The sequence below is a fragment of the Heterodontus francisci genome, chromosome 8 (genome assembly GCF_036365525.1).
Source record: "Heterodontus francisci isolate sHetFra1 chromosome 8, sHetFra1.hap1, whole genome shotgun sequence".
In the NCBI taxonomy this organism is placed as follows: Eukaryota; Metazoa; Chordata; class Chondrichthyes; order Heterodontiformes; family Heterodontidae; genus Heterodontus; species Heterodontus francisci.
In genome coordinates, this window is record NC_090378.1 from 72,922,141 (window position 1) to 72,939,804 (window position 17,664).

At 42.9% G+C, this 17,664-nt stretch overlaps 1 protein-coding gene across 10 annotated transcripts in view; it reads left to right on the plus strand.

The window, feature by feature from the left end:
• Positions 1-17,664, plus strand: part of dock7 (dedicator of cytokinesis 7) — a 210,683-nt gene that overhangs the window by 167,180 nt on the left and 25,839 nt on the right. For all 10 annotated transcript variants that reach the window (XM_068037333.1, XM_068037334.1, XM_068037336.1 and 7 more), the window contains 2 exons: positions 6,407-6,550; positions 12,017-12,148. In XM_068037333.1, the coding sequence (XP_067893434.1) occupies positions 6,407-6,550; positions 12,017-12,148 (276 nt within the window). The remainder of the gene's footprint in view (positions 1-6,406; positions 6,551-12,016; positions 12,149-17,664) is intronic.

Consider the following 17,664-nt stretch of genomic DNA (forward strand, 5'->3'; position numbering starts at 1 on the left):
GTGCATTTATTACCTTTATATGTACAAAAGTCACTTTATTGATGCATGCGATCTTCCCATTGGTCCCTGGAATGACATTGAAGAGTTGAATATGGAAACTGATTCAATTGGAGAGTATTACATACTCTTTTGTCTCTCACTGACTCACTGTATTCTCTTTTTTGAATAATTGATCGGAAGGAGGGGGCAGATTGTGTAAATCCTGACATGCTCAGTTGATCTCTGAATGTGCTCTAAGACTGGGCTTGGGGTTGCTGAGCTTCTCAGATGCTTCTGTATTTCTTTCCTGATTTCACTGATGCAGGGGAGTGGAGAGCACCATCTCAGCTACACCTGTCTGTTCTTAATGTGTAATTTCCCATTTCTTCTGATTTTTATTCTTCCACAAGTGTGAGGTTCACTTTCCTACCACAAATTGTTCCCTTCTGTTCGGAGCCCTGAAAGTTATATTCCATACAAGTTTCCATAGCTGTCTAGGAGAGTCCTGAACCCACCTGTGGTGACCCTAGCTATTGTAGGCTAGCCTACTGATTGCAACTCTCTATTCCTTTAGTCTGGAAGGTTGCTTTTGTGAAGTTAGCCTGTGTTATTATGATGTTAGGCCCATGCAATTGATTAGATTAGAGATACAGCACTGAAACAGGCCCTTCGGCCCACCGAGTCTGTGCCGAACATCAACCACCCATTTATACTAATCCTACACTAATCCCATATTCCTACCAAACATCCCCACCTGTCCCTATATTTCCCTACCACCTACCTATACTAGTGACAATTTATAATGGCCAATTTACCTATCAACCTGCAAGTCTTTGGCATGTGGGAGGAAACCGGAGCACCCGGAGAAAACCCACGCAGACACAGGGAGAACTTGCAAACTCCACACAGGCAGTACCCGGAATCGAACCCGGGTCCCTGGAGCTGTGAGGCTGCGGTGCTAACCACTGCGCCACTGTGCATCCTTCTGGATGGATCCTTCTTCTGGATCCTTTCAGAAGCCCAATGTCTAAATCCTTTTCTCACCTCGAACCAGTGATTTGCAATCCTGGTCCCAGCCACCTTCACCAGTTTTAAGGTTGAATAGGTTTTTCACACTTCTTCTCAACAACTTATTTTTATTTGCAATATTGCTTAGGCTTTTCCTCTTCATGTTCTTCTAATGCTGCATGATACAAAAGTTATTGTGCTTTTGATGCAATCGGGAACATGTGTCCAAAATGCACATGAAATTGTGTCATGTTTCTGCTAAAATGCATTCGCATTATCACAAACGTAAAAACAACAACAATAACTCATATTTATATAACACCTGAAACATAGGAAAGTGCCTCAAGGCACTTCACTGGTGTGTTATCCAATAAAATTTGACACTGAGTTAGAAAAGGAGATATTAGGGCAGGTGTAGGTTTTAAGGCGCATCTTAATGGAGGAAAGAGATAGGTGGACAGGTTTAGGGAGGGAATGTCAGAGCTTAGAGTCTTGGCAGCTGATGGCACAGCCTCCAATGGTGGAGCGATTAAAATCTGGGATTCTCAAAAGGCCAGAATTAGAGGAGTGCTGATATCTCAGAGGATTGTAGGGCTGGAGAAGATTACAGAGATAAGGAGGGGTGAGGCCACAGAGAGATGTGAAAACAAGGAAGAGAATTTTAAAATGGAGATGTTGCTTAATGAGGACCCAGTGTAGGTCTGCGATCACAGGAGTAATGGGTGAACGGGACTGGAGTGGCATTGTTAATCAGGGATAGTATCACAGCTGCAGAAAGGGAGGTCGTCGAGGAGGGTTTGTCTACTGAGTCATTATGGGTGGAAGTCAGAAACAGGAAAGGAGCAGTCACTTTGTTGGGAGTTTTCTATAGACCCCCCAATAGCAACAGAGACATGGAGGAACAGATTGGGAGGCAGATTTTGGAAAGGTGCAGAAGTAACAGGGTTTTTGTAATGGGTGACTTCAACTTCCCTAATATTGATTGGAACCTCCTTAGTGCAAATAGTTTGGATGGAGCAGTTTTTGTCAGGTGTGTCCAGGAAGGTTTCCTGACTCAATATGTAGATAGGCCGACTAGAGGGGAGACTATGTTGGATTTGGTGCTTGGCAATGAACCAGGCCAGGTGGCAGATCGCTTGGTGGGAGAGCATTTCGGTGATAGTGATCACAACTCCCTGACCTTTACTGTAGTCATGGAGAGGGACAGGAGCAGACGGGATGGGAAAATATTTAATTGGGGGAGGGGGAACTACAATGCTATTAGGCAGGAACTGGGGAGCATAAATTGGGAACAGATGTCCTCAGGGAAATGCACGACAGAAATGTGGAGGTTGTTTAGGGAGCACTTGCTGCGACTGCTGGTTAGGTTTGTCCCGATGAGGCAGGGAAGGGATGGTAGGGTGAAGGAACCTTGGATGACAAGAGATGTGGAACATCTAGTCAAGAGGAAGAAGGAAGCTTACTTCAGGTTGAGGAAGCAAGGATCAGACAGGGCTGTAGAGGGTTACAAGGTAGCCAGGAAGGAACTGAAGAATGGACTTAGGAGAGCTAGAAGGGGACATGAAAAAGTCTTGGCGGGTAGGATTAAGGAAAATCCCAAGGCGTTCTACACATGTGAGGAACAAGAGGATGGCCAGAGTGAGGGTAGGGCCGATCAGGGATAGTGGAGGGAACTTGTGCCTGGAGTCGGAGGAGGTAGGGGAGGTCCTAAATGAATACTTTGCTTCAGTATTCACTAGTGAGAGGGACCTGGTCGTTTGTGAGGACAGCGTGGAACAGGCTGATATGCTCGAACAGGTTGAGGTTAAGAAGGGGGATGTGCTGGAAATTTTGAATGATATGAGGACAGATAAGTCCCCGGGGCCAGACGGGATATACCCAAGGATATTACGGGAAGCGAGGGAAGAGATTGCTGCGCCTTTGGCGATGATCTTTGCATCTTCACTGTCCACTGGTGTAGTACCAGATGATTGGAGGGTGGCAAATGTTGTTCCCTTGTTCAAGAAAGGGAATAGGGATAACCCTGGGAATTATAGACCAGTCAGTCTTACGTTGGTAGTGGGCAAATTATTGGAGAGGATTCTGAGAGACAGGATTTATGATTATTTGGAAAAGCATGGTTTGATTAGAGACAGTTAGCATGGCTTTGTGAGGGGCAGGTCATGCCTCACAAGCCTTATTGAATTCTTTGAAGATGTGACAAAACACATTGATGAAGGAAGAGCAGTGGATGTGGTGTATATGGATTTTAGCAAGGCGTTTGATAAGGTTCCCCATGGTAGGCTCATTCAGAAAGTAAGGAGGCATGGGATTCAGGGAAAGTTGGCTGTCTGGATACAAAATTGGCTGGCCCATGGAAGTCAGAGGGTGGTAGTGGATGGAAAGTATTCAGCATGGAGCTCGGTGACCAGTGGTGTTCCACAAGGATCTGTTCTGGGACCTCTGCTCTTTGTGATTTTTATAAATGACTTGGATGAGGAAGTGGAAGGCTGGGTTAGCAAGTTTGCCGATGCCACGAAGGTTGCTGGAGTTGTGGATAGTGTGGAAGGCTGTTGTAGGTTGCAACGGGACATTGACAGGATGCAGAGCTGGGCTGAGAAGTGGCAGATGGATTCAACCTGGAAAAGTGTGAAGTGATTAATTTTGGAAGGTCGAATTTGAATGCGGAATACAGGCTTAAAGACAGGATTCTTGGTAGTGTGGAGGAACAGAGGGCGCTTGGGGTCCATGTCCATAGATTGTTCAAAGTTGCCACCCAAGTTGATAGGGTTGTTAAGAAGGCGTATGGTGTGTTGGCTTTCATTAACAGGGGGATTGAGTTTAAGAGCAGCGAGGTTACGCTGCAGCTCTGTCAGGCCCTGGTTAGACCACACTTGGAATATTGTGTTCAGTTCTGGTTGCCTCATTATAGGAAGGATGTGGAAGCTTTAGAGAGGGTGCAGAGGAGATTTACCAGGATGCTGCCTGGACTGGAGGGCATGTCCTACGAAGAAAGATTGAGGGAGCTAGGGCTTATCTCATTGGAGCGAAGAAGGATGAGAGGTGACTTGATAGAGGGGTACAAGATGATGAGAGGCATAGATAGAGTGGATAGTCAGAGACTTTTTCCCAGGGTGGAAAGGGCTATCACCAGGGGGCATAATTTTAAGGTGATTGGAGGAAGGTTTCGGGGAGATGTCAGAGGTAGGTTCTTTACACAGAGAGTGGTGGGTGCGTGGAATGCGCTGCCAGCGGTGGTAGTAGAAGCAGATACATTAGGGGCATTTAAGCGACTCTTGGATAGGTACATGGATGATAGTAGAATGAAGGGTAAGTAGTTAAGTTTGATCTTAGAGTAGGTTAAAGGTTCGGCACAACATCGTGGGCCGAAGGGCCTGTACTGTGCTGTACTGTTCTATGTTCTATGATGTGATTTAGGGCATGGGCAGTGACCTCAGGTTTATGGAGGATGGAATGTGAGAGGCTGGCCAGGAGCGTGTTGGAATAGTCAAGTCTACAGGTAACAAAGGTATGGATGAGGGTTTCAGCAGTAGATGAGCTGAGGCATGTTTGGAGTTGGGCGATGCTGCAGGTATGGTTATAGGTGGTCTTAGTGATGGCGTGGTTTTGTGGTCAGAAGCTCATCTCGGGGTCAAATATGACACCAAGGTTGTGAAATCTTCCATGAGCCAGTCCAATCAGGCAGCATACTAGAATGTAGTTTTTTTCTTTTCTTTCTTTCCGTTAAACAACATTCCTTGATGTATTTAAGATTGCTAACCTGTTTTATTAGTTTTATTAATACAACTAAAAATGAATTTACCACAAGTGTCCAGTCCACCATCTGTGTAACCTGATTTCAAATCACTGGAAATAATTTTTTAACAACTACACTGAACTATTTACTAGTTTTATTGTCATACACCAGTAAGTTTTCTATAAATTAATTATTTTTTTGATATGGAAATACTTTTAATATGAGCCTGTGTGTCTAAGAAAATGACCACAATTTGAAGAGCCTTACTGAATCAGTAGAAATTCACATTGTTGACTTGGAGACGTGGCCAGTTTGTGGGCGTGGTCTGGAGAATCAAATTTTAAACCAGCAGAAAAGATCATGGAAAACGCCAAATAAAGTGGTTTGGGGTGTAGCTCAGAATTTCCTCCATTTTGTTTTGCACTGGTTCAGCTGAATCTGGGTGTAAAACTACCAGAAACTCTAGGCGAGATTTTGCCGAAGCAGTGGAGGTGGCGTTGTCCGGGTGGTTTTCAGGTGGTCAGCATGCTCAGCCGGGAGGCGAGACATCTGCCATGATATTGCCAGGAGGAAGCAAATTAAGAGTCGACAGGCAGGGGATGTGTCCAATTAAGGATGGTGTGGGGAAGGGGTGTTGGTGGGTGGTCATCCACACTGCTGGCCCAATCAGAGGACCTGCAGCTCTGGAGCCTTGGCAGCACCACTGAGAGAGGGGGGCAATGCTGAGGCAGCAAGGAGAATGTGAGGGTGCCTCCATTTTGAGGCATCCTCACAAGGTTGAGCATTAAATCAATTTTTACGTGGGCCAAGCAGGCAGGGCCCAGAGAATGGAGGGACCACTCCTCCAGCGGCAGCATTGGGGCTGCGGGGCATCATTTTGCTGGCGCTCCCCCACTTCCGTTCCCACTACTCAGGGGCTGGTAGAATTCCACCCTCTATCCCAAAAAGGTTAATGAATAATCAAATTTGTGGTGGGATGTTTGTGATCAGGGCTTTTAAGTACTGGTGTTGGATCACTGCCCTGTCAACATTCGAGTGATGTGACCAGACGTTGATAGCAAGGCTCCTGTTTGCTTTGCAATGAAAACAGAGCAAATGTTGCATCTTTCAAGGCAGTATAAATGTAGCATAGGTTTGCGATATATTTGTCTGTTTTATTTTCTTTCTCTCTCACTCTCCATTTTGCTGCTTAATATATTTCCCCTGCCTGTTTTCACATCTGAGCTATAGCAATAAATACATGTAACATTAGAGGCAGGGCTTTCCTACCACCCCTCTATTAAAGCTACTGACCGTTGATTTTTGATAGAGGGCTTTCACTACTGCAGTAGTTCCAGTGGTAGCCCCACATCCATAGTGTCTCTTCAGCACGATAAATTAAAGGAAAACAATGAAGCCAGGATTTGCCAGTGCAGTAGAAACAAGTGAATGTGATCCTCAGATGGGAGGACAGGAGATTTAAGATTGCCACTGAACAAGGTAGAGTTGATTGTTCTGCATTGATGTCATTTGTGACCCCTGACAGAAATATAGTCGAGCTATTTTTAGCTATATCTATTCTAAGTGTCTGTACTTGTGGAGACTTTCATCAAAGACAAGTTGCATTGGCTCGCTTAACAATGAAAAGATTTCTGTTCACGCAGGTTGTCCATAGCCTCTATATCTATCTTTATTTCCTTCTAGAACATTTCTTTCAATGTTTTGGAAGAGTCTGCAGTTTCTGATGATGTTCTTTCACCGGATGAGGAAGGAATCTGCTCTGGGAAGTATTTTACAGAGGCTGGACTTGTGGGATTGCTGGAGCAAGCTGCAGATCTGTTTTCAATGGTAAATGTTATTTCAGTTTTCCAGCTGTTTTGTGCTGCTGCCATGGGTTTGCAGAATGGTATCCATGGAGGGCAGCCGGCTATGTTAAGTAGTGGAGATGTGGAAATGAATAAACAAATATACTGTGGGTTTGCTTGAGAATCTTTTGGGATCAGGGCATATTAATAGAGAGTTTCCCACATGAGATTAAATGACTATGGTGGAGTCCATAATTGGTAAATTATACATGGTCTGCCAAAGAACTTGGTGAGTTGAATGTTTTTTCTCATTCCACATTTTCTTTCCTTTTAATGTGCTATTGAAGATAGTTTTTGTGTTTTCTTTTCTCCATTTATCCATTTGCAGTCTCCTTCAGTCAGGACATTAGAGTGGACTTGTCCAGCACCAGTGACCAATCCAGTCCACTATCTGTTGTATGCAATTAGGGCAAATGGGTAATGCCAGTTTCCTTAATTTACTGCCTGACCTTCCAATTCCAAGCACTGATTATGCTGGTAGAATTGAGACTCTGGTAGCCCAAATATTAAACATTGGAACATCTGGTACACTATTGGTGAAATTTTAGTAAGGTAACTATTTCCTTGCAATTTTAAAAAGATGCCCATGTGTTATGTAGAATGTCTGGCCTGGCAGCACAATGTGTCGATACATCAACGTGCTGTACTTCAAAGTGTGGAGACAAAGGGTTCTATTTCCCCTCTCCCCTGCTGCTCTGTTGAGCTCCATTGCTTTTATATCAATTAGGTGCAGCTCCAAATAAATACTGAGCAGGGCCATTCCAGGGATCATTTTGTCGTGCATCCTGGCAGCTCGTTCTTAAAGCCATTTGCTCAGAGACTAACCGATTAATGGCAGTGGAGTGCCATTTATTTTTTTCCCTAATGTATCGATGCGTAGAAACATAGAAAATAGGAGCAGGAGTAGGCCATTCGGCCCTTCGAGCCTGCTCTGCCATTCATTATGATCATGGCTGATCATCTAACTCAGTAGCCTGTTCCCGCTTTCACCCCATACCCTTTGATCTTTTTAGACCCAAGAGCTATATCTAACTCCTTCTTGAAAACATACAATGTTTTGGCCTCAACTGCTTTCTGTGGTAGCGAATTCCACAGGCTCACCACTCTCTGGGTGAAGAAATTTCTCCTCATCTCAGTCCCGAAAGGTTTACCCCGTATCTTTAGACTATGACCCCTGGTTCTGGACTCCCCCACCATCGGGAACAGCCTTCCTGCATCGACCCTGTTAAGTCCTGTTAGAATTTTATAGGTTTCTATGAGATTCCCCCTCACTTCTCTGAACTCCAGCGAATATAATCCTAACCGACTCAATCTCTCCTCATATGTCAGTCCCGCCATCCCAGGAATCAGTCTGGCAAACCTTTGCTGCACTCCCTCTATAGCAAGAACATCCTTCCTCAGATATGGAGACCAAAACTGCACACAATATTCCAGGTGTGGCCTCACCAAGGCCCTGTATAATTGTAGCAAGACATCCCTGCTCCTGTACTCGAATCCTCTCGCTATGAAGGCCAACATACCATTTGCCTTTTTTACCGCCTGTTGCACCTGCATGCTTACCTTCAGTGACTGGTGTACGAGAACACCCAGGTCTCGCTGCATATTCCCCTCTCTCAGTTTATAGCCATTCAGATAATAATCTGCCTTCCTGTTTTTTCTACCAAAGTGGATAACCTCACATTTATCCACTTTATACTGCATCTGCCATGCATTAGCCCACTCACTCAACTTGTCCAAATCACCCTGAAGCCTCCCTGCATCCTCCTCACAACTCACCCTCCCACCTAGTTTTGCGTCATCTGCAAATTTGGAGATATTACATTTAGTTCCCTCATCTCAATCATTAATGTATATTGTGAATAGCCGGGGTCCTAGCACCAATCCCTGCGGTACCCCACTAGTCACTGCCTGCCATTTGAAAAAAGATCCATTTATCCCTACTCTTTGTTTCCTGTCTGCCAACCAATTTTCTAAAAGCACCTATACAGACCAGGGAGATCCTAAGTTCAATTCCTGGCTAATGTGATACATCTTCAAATTTTTACATTGGATCTTTTCTTTGGGTTCAGCATCAAAGATCCTCTCTGTAGGTGAGCACCCACTTTTTACATCCAGAGTGTGTCTATTCTTGCTCAAGATCTAGGTAAACGTTCCATGTCCAGGAATCAAATGGAAAACCCTTGTCACTGTACTGGATATGTCATGAGCTGCCATGTAACCTCCTCAACTTTGGGAAGATAGAATAATAAACAATATCAGACAGTAATGGCAAGTTGATTTATTGAACAGTAAACAGTTATCTCTGGTAACTACATTAGGTGGCCATCTATTCACAGGAATCAAAATTAGGTTTGTCCACACAAATGCCGCTACTACTTACAATCAGGTTTAAAGACTTCTCTTCGCCTCTTTTTCTGTATCTGACCAAGGTTTCACATTGACCAAATTGTATAGGATAACATCTAAATAACATCAAGAAATGCTTCTTAGCTTTAATGTCTTTCACATTCTGGGCCATAATAATGGCTGCAGCTTGAGGAAGTATTTGAAGTGACTGCTAGATGCTTGCACAAAGATATTAGAAATGTGATGGAAAGCTCCCTACCCAGCACAAGTACCGAATTAGCTGATTTCTAATTTTTGACTGTCACAAATTAGCTTTGGGCTAAGGAGAATGAAAATTACCCAATGTACATGCTCCTAATCACTATCCATTATTCCACTGTTGAATTGTATCTGTGAATATTGGGTCAGAAAGATAAGGCTGAAGCATTTGTAACAATCTTCAGCTAGAAGTGCCGAGTTGATGATCCATCTTGGCCTCCTCCTGAAGACCCCAGCATCACAGATGGCAGACTTCAGCCAATTTGATTCACTCCCCATGATATCAAGAAATGACTGAAGGCACTGGATACTGCAAAGGCTACGGGCCCTTACAACATTTATTTTATTTTTATATTTAGAGATACAGCACTGAAACAGGCCCTTCGGCCCACCGAGTCTGTGCCGACCGACAACCACCCATTTATACTTCTTTTTTTTCTTTTGGGCCTCCTTATCTCGAGAGACAATGGATACGCGCCTGGAGGTGGTCAGTGGTTTGTGAAGCAGCGCCTGGAGTGGCTATAAAGACCAATTCTGGAGTGACAGGCTCTTCCACAGGTGCTGCAGAGAAATTTGTTTGTTGGGGCTGTTGCACAGTTGGCTCTCCCCTTGCGCCTCTGTCTTTTTTCCTGCCAACTACTAAGTCTCTTCGACTCGCCACAATTTAGCCCTGTCTTTATGGCTGCCCGCCAGCTCTGGCGAATGCTGGCAACTGACTCCCACGACTTGTGATCAATGTCACACGATTTCATGTCGCGTTTGCAGACGTCTTTATAACGGAGACATGGACGGCCGGTGGGTCTGATACCAGTGGCGAGCTCGCTGTACAATGTGTCTTTGGGGATCCTGCCATCTTCCATGCGGCTCACATGGCCAATCCTACATTAATCCCATATTCCCTACCACCTACCTACATTAGGGGCAATTTACAATGGCCAATTTACCTAACAACCTGCAAGTCTTTGGCTGTGGGAGGAAACCGGAGCACCCTAGCCAAGCTATTCCGGTATGGTTACAACACTGCATCTACCTGGCAATGTGGAAAATTGCCCAGGTATGTCCCGTACACAAAAAGCAGGAGAAATCCAACATGGCCAATTACTGCCCCAACAGTCTATTCTCAATCATCAGTAAAGTGATGGAAGCTGTCATTGACAGTGCTACCAAGCAGCACTTGCTTAGCAATAACCTGCTCAGTGACATTCAGTTTGGGTTCTGCCAGGGCCACTCAGCTCCTGACGTCATTACAGCCTTGATTCAAACATGGACAAAAAAGCTGAACTCAAGAGGTGAGGTGAGAGTGACTGCCCTTGACATCAAGGCAGCATTTGACCGAGTATGGCATCGAGGAGCCCTGGCAAAACTGGAGTCAATGGGAATCAGGGGAAACCTCTCTGCTGGTTGGAATCGTACCTAGCACAAAGGAAGATGGTTGTGGTTGTAGGAGGTCAATCATCTTAGTTCCAGGACGTCACTGCAGGAGATCCTCAGTGTAGTGTTCTAGGCCCAACCATCTTCAGCTGCTTCATCAATGACCTTCCTTCAATCATAAGTGGGGATAATAAATATCAGCTAGATCTGAAGAAGGGTCACTGACCTGAAACGCTTAACTCTGCTTCTCTCTCCATAGATGCTGCCAGACCTACTGAGTATTTCCAGCATTTCTTGTTTTTATTTCAGATTTCCAGCATCCGCAGTATTTTGCTTTTATTTCAGAAGTGGGGACGTTTGCTGATGATTGCACAATGTTCAGCACCATTTGCGACTCCTCAGATACTGAAGCAGTCCGTATAGAAATGCAGCAAGACCTGTACAATATCCAGGCTTGGGCTGATAAGTGGCAAGTAACATTTGTGCCACACAATTGCCTGGCAATGACCATCTCTAACAAGAGAGAATCTAACCATCTCCCCTTGACATTCAATGGCATTACGATCGCTGAATCCCCCACTATCAAGATCTTAGGGGTTACCATTGACCAGAAACTGAACTGGAGTAGCCATATAAATACCATGGCTACAAGAGCAGGTCAGAGGTTAGGAATCCTGCGGTGAGTAACTCACCTCCTGACTCCCCAAAGTCTGACCACCATCTACAAGGCACAAGTCAGGAGTGTGATGGAATACTCTCCACTCGCCTGGATGGGTGCAGCTCCAACAACACTCAAGAAGCTCGACACCATAAAGGACAAAGCAGCCCGCTTGATTGGCACCCCATCGACAAACATTCACTGCCTCCACCACCGACGCACAGTGGCAGCAGTGTGTACCATCTACAAGATGCACTGCAGCAACGCACCAAGGCTCCTTAAACAGCACCTTCCAAACCCACGACCTCTACCATCTAGAAGGACAAGGGCAGCAGATGCGTGGGAACACCACCATCTGCAAGTTCCCCTCCAAGCCACACACCATCCTGATTTGGAACTATATTGCCATTCCTTCACTGTCGCTGGGTCAAAATCCTGGAACTCCCTTTCTAATAGCACTGTGGGTGTATCTACGACACATGGACTGCAATGGTTCAAGAAGGCAGCTCACCACCACTTTCTCATGGGCAATTAGGGATGGACAATAAATGCTGGCCTGGCCAGCGACGTCCACATACCACGAAACAAATAAAAAAAATGAACAGGATTGGCCTCATGGTGAAATAAGTTGTTGACATTCAGTGTCTCAGGTTGGCTAAGTTACCAGAAGGTTATTGGTGCCTTTGGTACCAGAACTCAGCAGGAATCTTATGCCTTGAGGGAATTTTTTTAACCCCCTTCCTTATTAAAAATGCACAGTAAAAAATGTTGATTTTTCTCTTGCTGCATTAATTACTTTGGACTTACAAATAACAGGCTGGAATGTACGAGGCAGTGAATGAAGTTTACAAGGTTCTAATTCCAATCCATGAGGCTAATCGTGATGCAAAAAAACTGGCAACTATTCATGGTAAACTCCAAGATGCATTCAGCAAAATAGTCCATCAGGTAATTTACTTCACACGCTTCATTTAAGTTTAATTTCTTTTTTTAAAAATTGTGGATATTTGATTTTAGGTAAGTTTTTTTTTAAAGAATTGACTTTAGTTTAATTTTCCTCTATGAATTGAGCACATTATTGGAAAAAATATCAAAAAATGTATGTTTAAAATTGTATGTGCATGCTTTTCTTTTTGCATGTGATCCAAACTTTACAGGATCTTGTTTGTTGTGTGACTGACTTGACATGACTCTACTTTCTGTTACACAGAGTACTGGCTGGGAGGTAGGTGTTACTTCAGTTGATGTTGGAACACTAATGTTTAATGTAAGACTCGTGCGAATGCTTTGCCCGTTTGTGCTGGCTGTGGGTTTTCTGTTGCTGTCTGGCTATTAAGCCATTTCTTTTGACCTTAGGATAGTAAATTCTTTTGCTGAGGTCATGTGAAATGCTTTCGGATGAACAGATCTCACAGACGGTGCATGTTAATAGACATTTTCTCACTAATGAAGAGTCCTGTGAATGAGTCACTTCCATTATCACTAGCTTTTAATTGTGTTTGTTTCACAGACATTTATTTGCCCCTCACTGCTATCGGCAGTAAGGTTTTCTTTATTTTACTAGTTTTGATTTATACATTTTTTTCTCAATGCAATTATTTGTGTCCATTGTTCACGAGTCACACATTGCAACATTGCATGGTAATGTACCTCCCTAGCCTGTTTGCTGCTCCAGTTGTGATTTACGTTAGCTACCTCTCCTTTCTCAACATCTATCTTGTGGTGTGCTGAGTATGCTATCCCTCTTATACAATATACTGCATGTTGTGCTGTGCTGTGATGTTTGAGTGGAGTTGATAGTTGCTATCTTTTTTTAATTTACTTTTATTGCTGGAATTTGTTGCTTTTTTGTTTCAAAGTTCCCTGCCCTTTTAAAGTAATTTATGTTATCTCCTCTCTCTCTTTCTTTCTCTCTCTCGCCCTGGTGCTGACCCTTCCTCCCGCTTTTATTACTGTCCTATTGTGGTAAGTTTTCCACTTTGTTGATCTATTGCGATACCTGATGCATTCCTTGTTAGGGGAAAGAAATTAAATTAGATGTCAATCACATGACTTTTTATTTTCTCCACTGGGTGCTTGCTTTTATTATGCATCCCAAATACCACCATTCATTGTGTTGGAATCAAGGTGGTTGTCTTGTGTAACTAAATATCTTTAATTCTGCAACATTCACTCCCATAGATCCTATTTCACCTTTTCTTTTCCTGCAAAGTTAATTTTAATGTTGCCAGGACAGCATTCTCTGCCACATCCTTTCTATTTTACATGATTAGTGCAACCAGTACTTAATTTAGAATAGTGCAAGCTGGCTTCATACTGCTCTTATATTAGGCAGAAGTGGACCCCTGCAGATTAGCATTTAAATGCACATATAAAATGCAGCTAGCCAGAGTTATAGTGCTGGTAAAAATGTTTATGTCCTCTGTGAAGCTTACAAGGTGTGAGACTACCTCAGAGGGTGATTTCACAACTGAAGCCCAAACTCAAACAGGTTGATTTTGCTGGTTTATGCTGTGTATTTTACAAAGTCTAAAGCTCTTTGTAGCTATTCTGAATTTGCCACATTTTGCTTAGATTACGAGTGAACCATGACTCTCCAAAGCAGCATAATCATTGTGAACATAAGGGCTGATTTTCCCATTGGTTGATAGCCATGCACAGCATACCCAAAGTGTGATTGGACTTGAACCCACCTATATTTGCAGGGTGAGTCATTTAAGAGGCCAGGACACTCCCTCTGTGCATGTCTGCTCCCCAGCAGGGCCTAGCACCTGGAAAGTGGGAAGGATTTTAACTCTATTTATCCACTTTTGCTCCTTATTCCTTGATATCTTTATCTAATAAAAAATTTATCCATCTCAGTTTTAAAAGCTCCAATTGTCCTAGTATCCTTAGCCTTTTGGGCGAAGAGTTCTCAATCTCTAATACCCTTTGTGTGAAGAACTGCATCCTGATTTCAGCCTTGAATGGCCTAGCTCTATTTTTAAGGCCATGTCCCCTTGTTGTTGATTTCCACAGTAGAGGAAATAGTTTCTCCATATCTACCCTATAAAAGCCTTTTAATAATTTAAACATCTCAATCAGATAACCCTTCAATCTTCTGTACTGAAGTGAATACAAGCTAAGTTTATGCAACCCTGTCTTCATAATTTAACCTGCTAAGTCCTGGTATCATTCTGGTGAATCTGTGCTGCACCCACTCCATGGCAAATATATCCATTCTGAGATGTTGTGCCCAAAACCTAATGCAGTATTCCAGATGGGGTCTAACCAGTGCTGTATATAACTAAAGCATAATTTTGTTTTCTTTGTATTCCAGCCCCTTTGAGATAAATGCCAACTTTCATAATCCTTTTTGATTGCTTTTTGTATCTGTGTCTAGCATTAAATGGTTTGTGGTTGGACTCTGAAATCTTTATGCTCCTTTATAGGTCCTATTTTCTCACCATTTAGAAAATACTCTGATTTATCTTTTTTGGGCCATAGTGGATGACCTCACACTTGCCCACATTAAACTGTATTTGCCATAATTTTGCCCACACTTAATTTGTTTATGTCCCTTTGCAACATCGGTGCTACTTACTATTGCTCCTGCCATCTGTCTCTATTCCTTTATCCAGTCATTAATAGGTGTGGTGAAAAGTTGAGGTCTCAGAACATATGCCTGGGAACACTACTTGTCACATCCGTCAATCAGAGTGCATAGCCTTTATTCCTACTCTGTCTCTTATCTCCCACTAATTTCCAACCCAAGCTACCTCAAATTCCATATGCGCTCATTTTTCCAATAGTTGCTTGTGTAGAACCTTATTGAATGCCTTCTGTACATCCATATAGACAACTTCCATAGATACTTATCAAGGTGGCAAGGCAGGTTAAAAAGGCATACGGGATCATGGGCTTTATAAAAAGAGGCATAGAGCACCAAAGCAAGGAGGTTATGATGAACCTTTTCAAAAAAAACTGGTTCAGCCTCAACTGGAGTATTGTGTCCAATTCTGGGCACCACACTTTGGGAATGGTGTGAAAGCAATGGAGAGGGTGCAGAAAAGGTTTACGAGAATGGTTCCAGGGATGAGGGACTTCAGTTACGTGGTTAAGTTGGGAAGCTGGGGCTATTCTTAAAGAAGAGAAGCTTGTGAGGAGATTTGATAAAGATTTTCAAAATTATGAGGGATCTAGACAGAGTAGATATGGAAAAACTTTTGCCGTTGGTGGAAGGGTTGAGAACCAGAGGACACCGATTCAAGGTGATTGGCAAAAGAAGCAACGGCAACATGAGGAAAAGCTTTGTCATGCAGCGAGTCATTAGGATCTGGAATGCATTGCCCAAGAGTTTGTTGGAGGCAGATTCAATCATGGCTTTCAAAAAGGAATTGGATAACTATCTGGAGAAAAAATTTGCAGGGTTACGGGGTAAGGGTGGGGGAGTGGGATTAGCTGAGTTGCTCTTGCAGAGAGCCAGCATGGACACGATGGCCCCCTTCTGTGCTGTAACCATTCCATGATTAGTGACCTCTTCAAAAAGTTTTAACTAGATTAGTCAAACAGGACTTAACATTAAGGCTTTATTTAAAAGCAGGTTTTCCAAATACATTCATGGGGAAAAACTGTACATATTTGTACTTAATTCAGTGCTATTTATAAGTAGAAATCTGGAGTGAATGTTGCACAATTTTTTTTGTTCAGTCATCTCTGTCTCATATCCTGCATGTTGCAATTTCTACTGTCTTAATGTAATTAATTAGCTGTTATATTTAGTATTTGTTTCATGTTGGTTTGTGGTTCTTCCTTGTGTTGCTTTTTCCACTGTTGCCTGCATGCCTGTTATCTGTGTAGATTTTCTATATGTTGCAAACACATAGGCAGTATTTCAATGTGGTTCAGCTACATACAGCAAAACACCAAAGAATATTCACTATGGCAATGCAAATGCAGCATGACAGAATGGGAAGGCACAAGTTTGATTTCCCCACTCTGCAGTGTTATCGAATTAAACCATGCCAAAGAAGGAGGCATTTGATGAAGACTGCTGCATCTCTCTGCAGGCAAACGGAAAATTGACAGGGAGTACTGGTGCCCTCTTGTGGCTCTTAAGAGCTGCCAGAGAGGGCAATGCCAGAGTTAGGCAACAGCCTACCTACTTGTCCCCTCAATGGGGGAAGTGCTGCATTTTTGACCACAGCTCCTCTTGTTTTCTTGCAGCACTAACTGTTATAGTTGTAAAAGGAAAATACTGCAGATGCTGTAAATCGGAAATAAAAACAGAAAGTGCTGGAAATATTCAGCAGCTCTGGCAGCATCTGTGGAGAGAGAAATAGAGTTAATATTTTAGGTCTGTGACCTTTCCTGTGACCTTTGGAGTTATAACCCTTTTAAGTATCAATACTGATTTGTGCTAGTGAAAATAAAGGAGAAAGGTCCCCAGGGAGAGTAAGTCTAGGGAAAGTACACCCCAGTGCCTTTCTGGGGAAAAAATGGGTTATGTAGAGTACGGAGTTTTTCCTACTGTCAGGCAGTTGGTCCCGAGTAGGTCCAAAATAGCATCTCCCATTGAAATAAATGGAGATATGTAGGTGTATGCAGCTAAGAGATGAATTACATTTTGAAAGCTGCCTTGTTTTCAGAGATGGGGAAGTACTTTGGACAGAAAGTACTCTTCACAGACTTTTCATTCTCTTCAAGCTTACAGCCTTCCTGTGCGTACACATCAAAATGACAGTCAACATAAAAATTTGCCAATTATATTAATGGGAAAAAATCCATGATTGCAATATATGAATTTTGATTTTCATTCTACCTCAAAATAAATGACATGCATTAATTTTAAGTGATGTCCTAATTCTCTAACCTTTATTAACATTCTAAAGGTTTTTTTGTTTGCTGTTGATTAACAGTGTGTGTAGTTCTCGTTCTCAACATATATGTTGGTGTGCATTGTCTTGTACTAATTAATTGATTTTTTTTAGTTCAAACCCACCAAAGCTTGCTATGAATTGTATTTTGGTTTTAAAGTGGACAGTTGTTATGTATTGCTGATGTACATTATGTGGAAAGGATTGACTTACCTCATCAAATAGTCTTTCTGGATTGCTGCAACCTGCACTATTAGCACATGGAAAATCTGAGACTTGCACATTGGTAACCAACACAATCTAACCAAGTCTTTATGTGCCCCCAGCAACCACCGGGATCAAATTCTTGAGACATTTGTTCTTATTACAGTTATCTCTGGATACCCCCATTACTGACCCATGGCTAAATTAAAAAATTGTAATTTTTAATCTTTGATAAACTTATATCTTATAAAAATCGCAAAAGTAAGGCATTTGAACTTTCTCGGAGGAGGATGCTTGTTTCAGTTATTTATTTCATAAAACTAATCTGCAAGCTGACTTGTATCTCAGCTGCTAAACAGATTGCTCAGAGTGGATCTAAGTCAGACCAGGAACGTCCTAGATCCA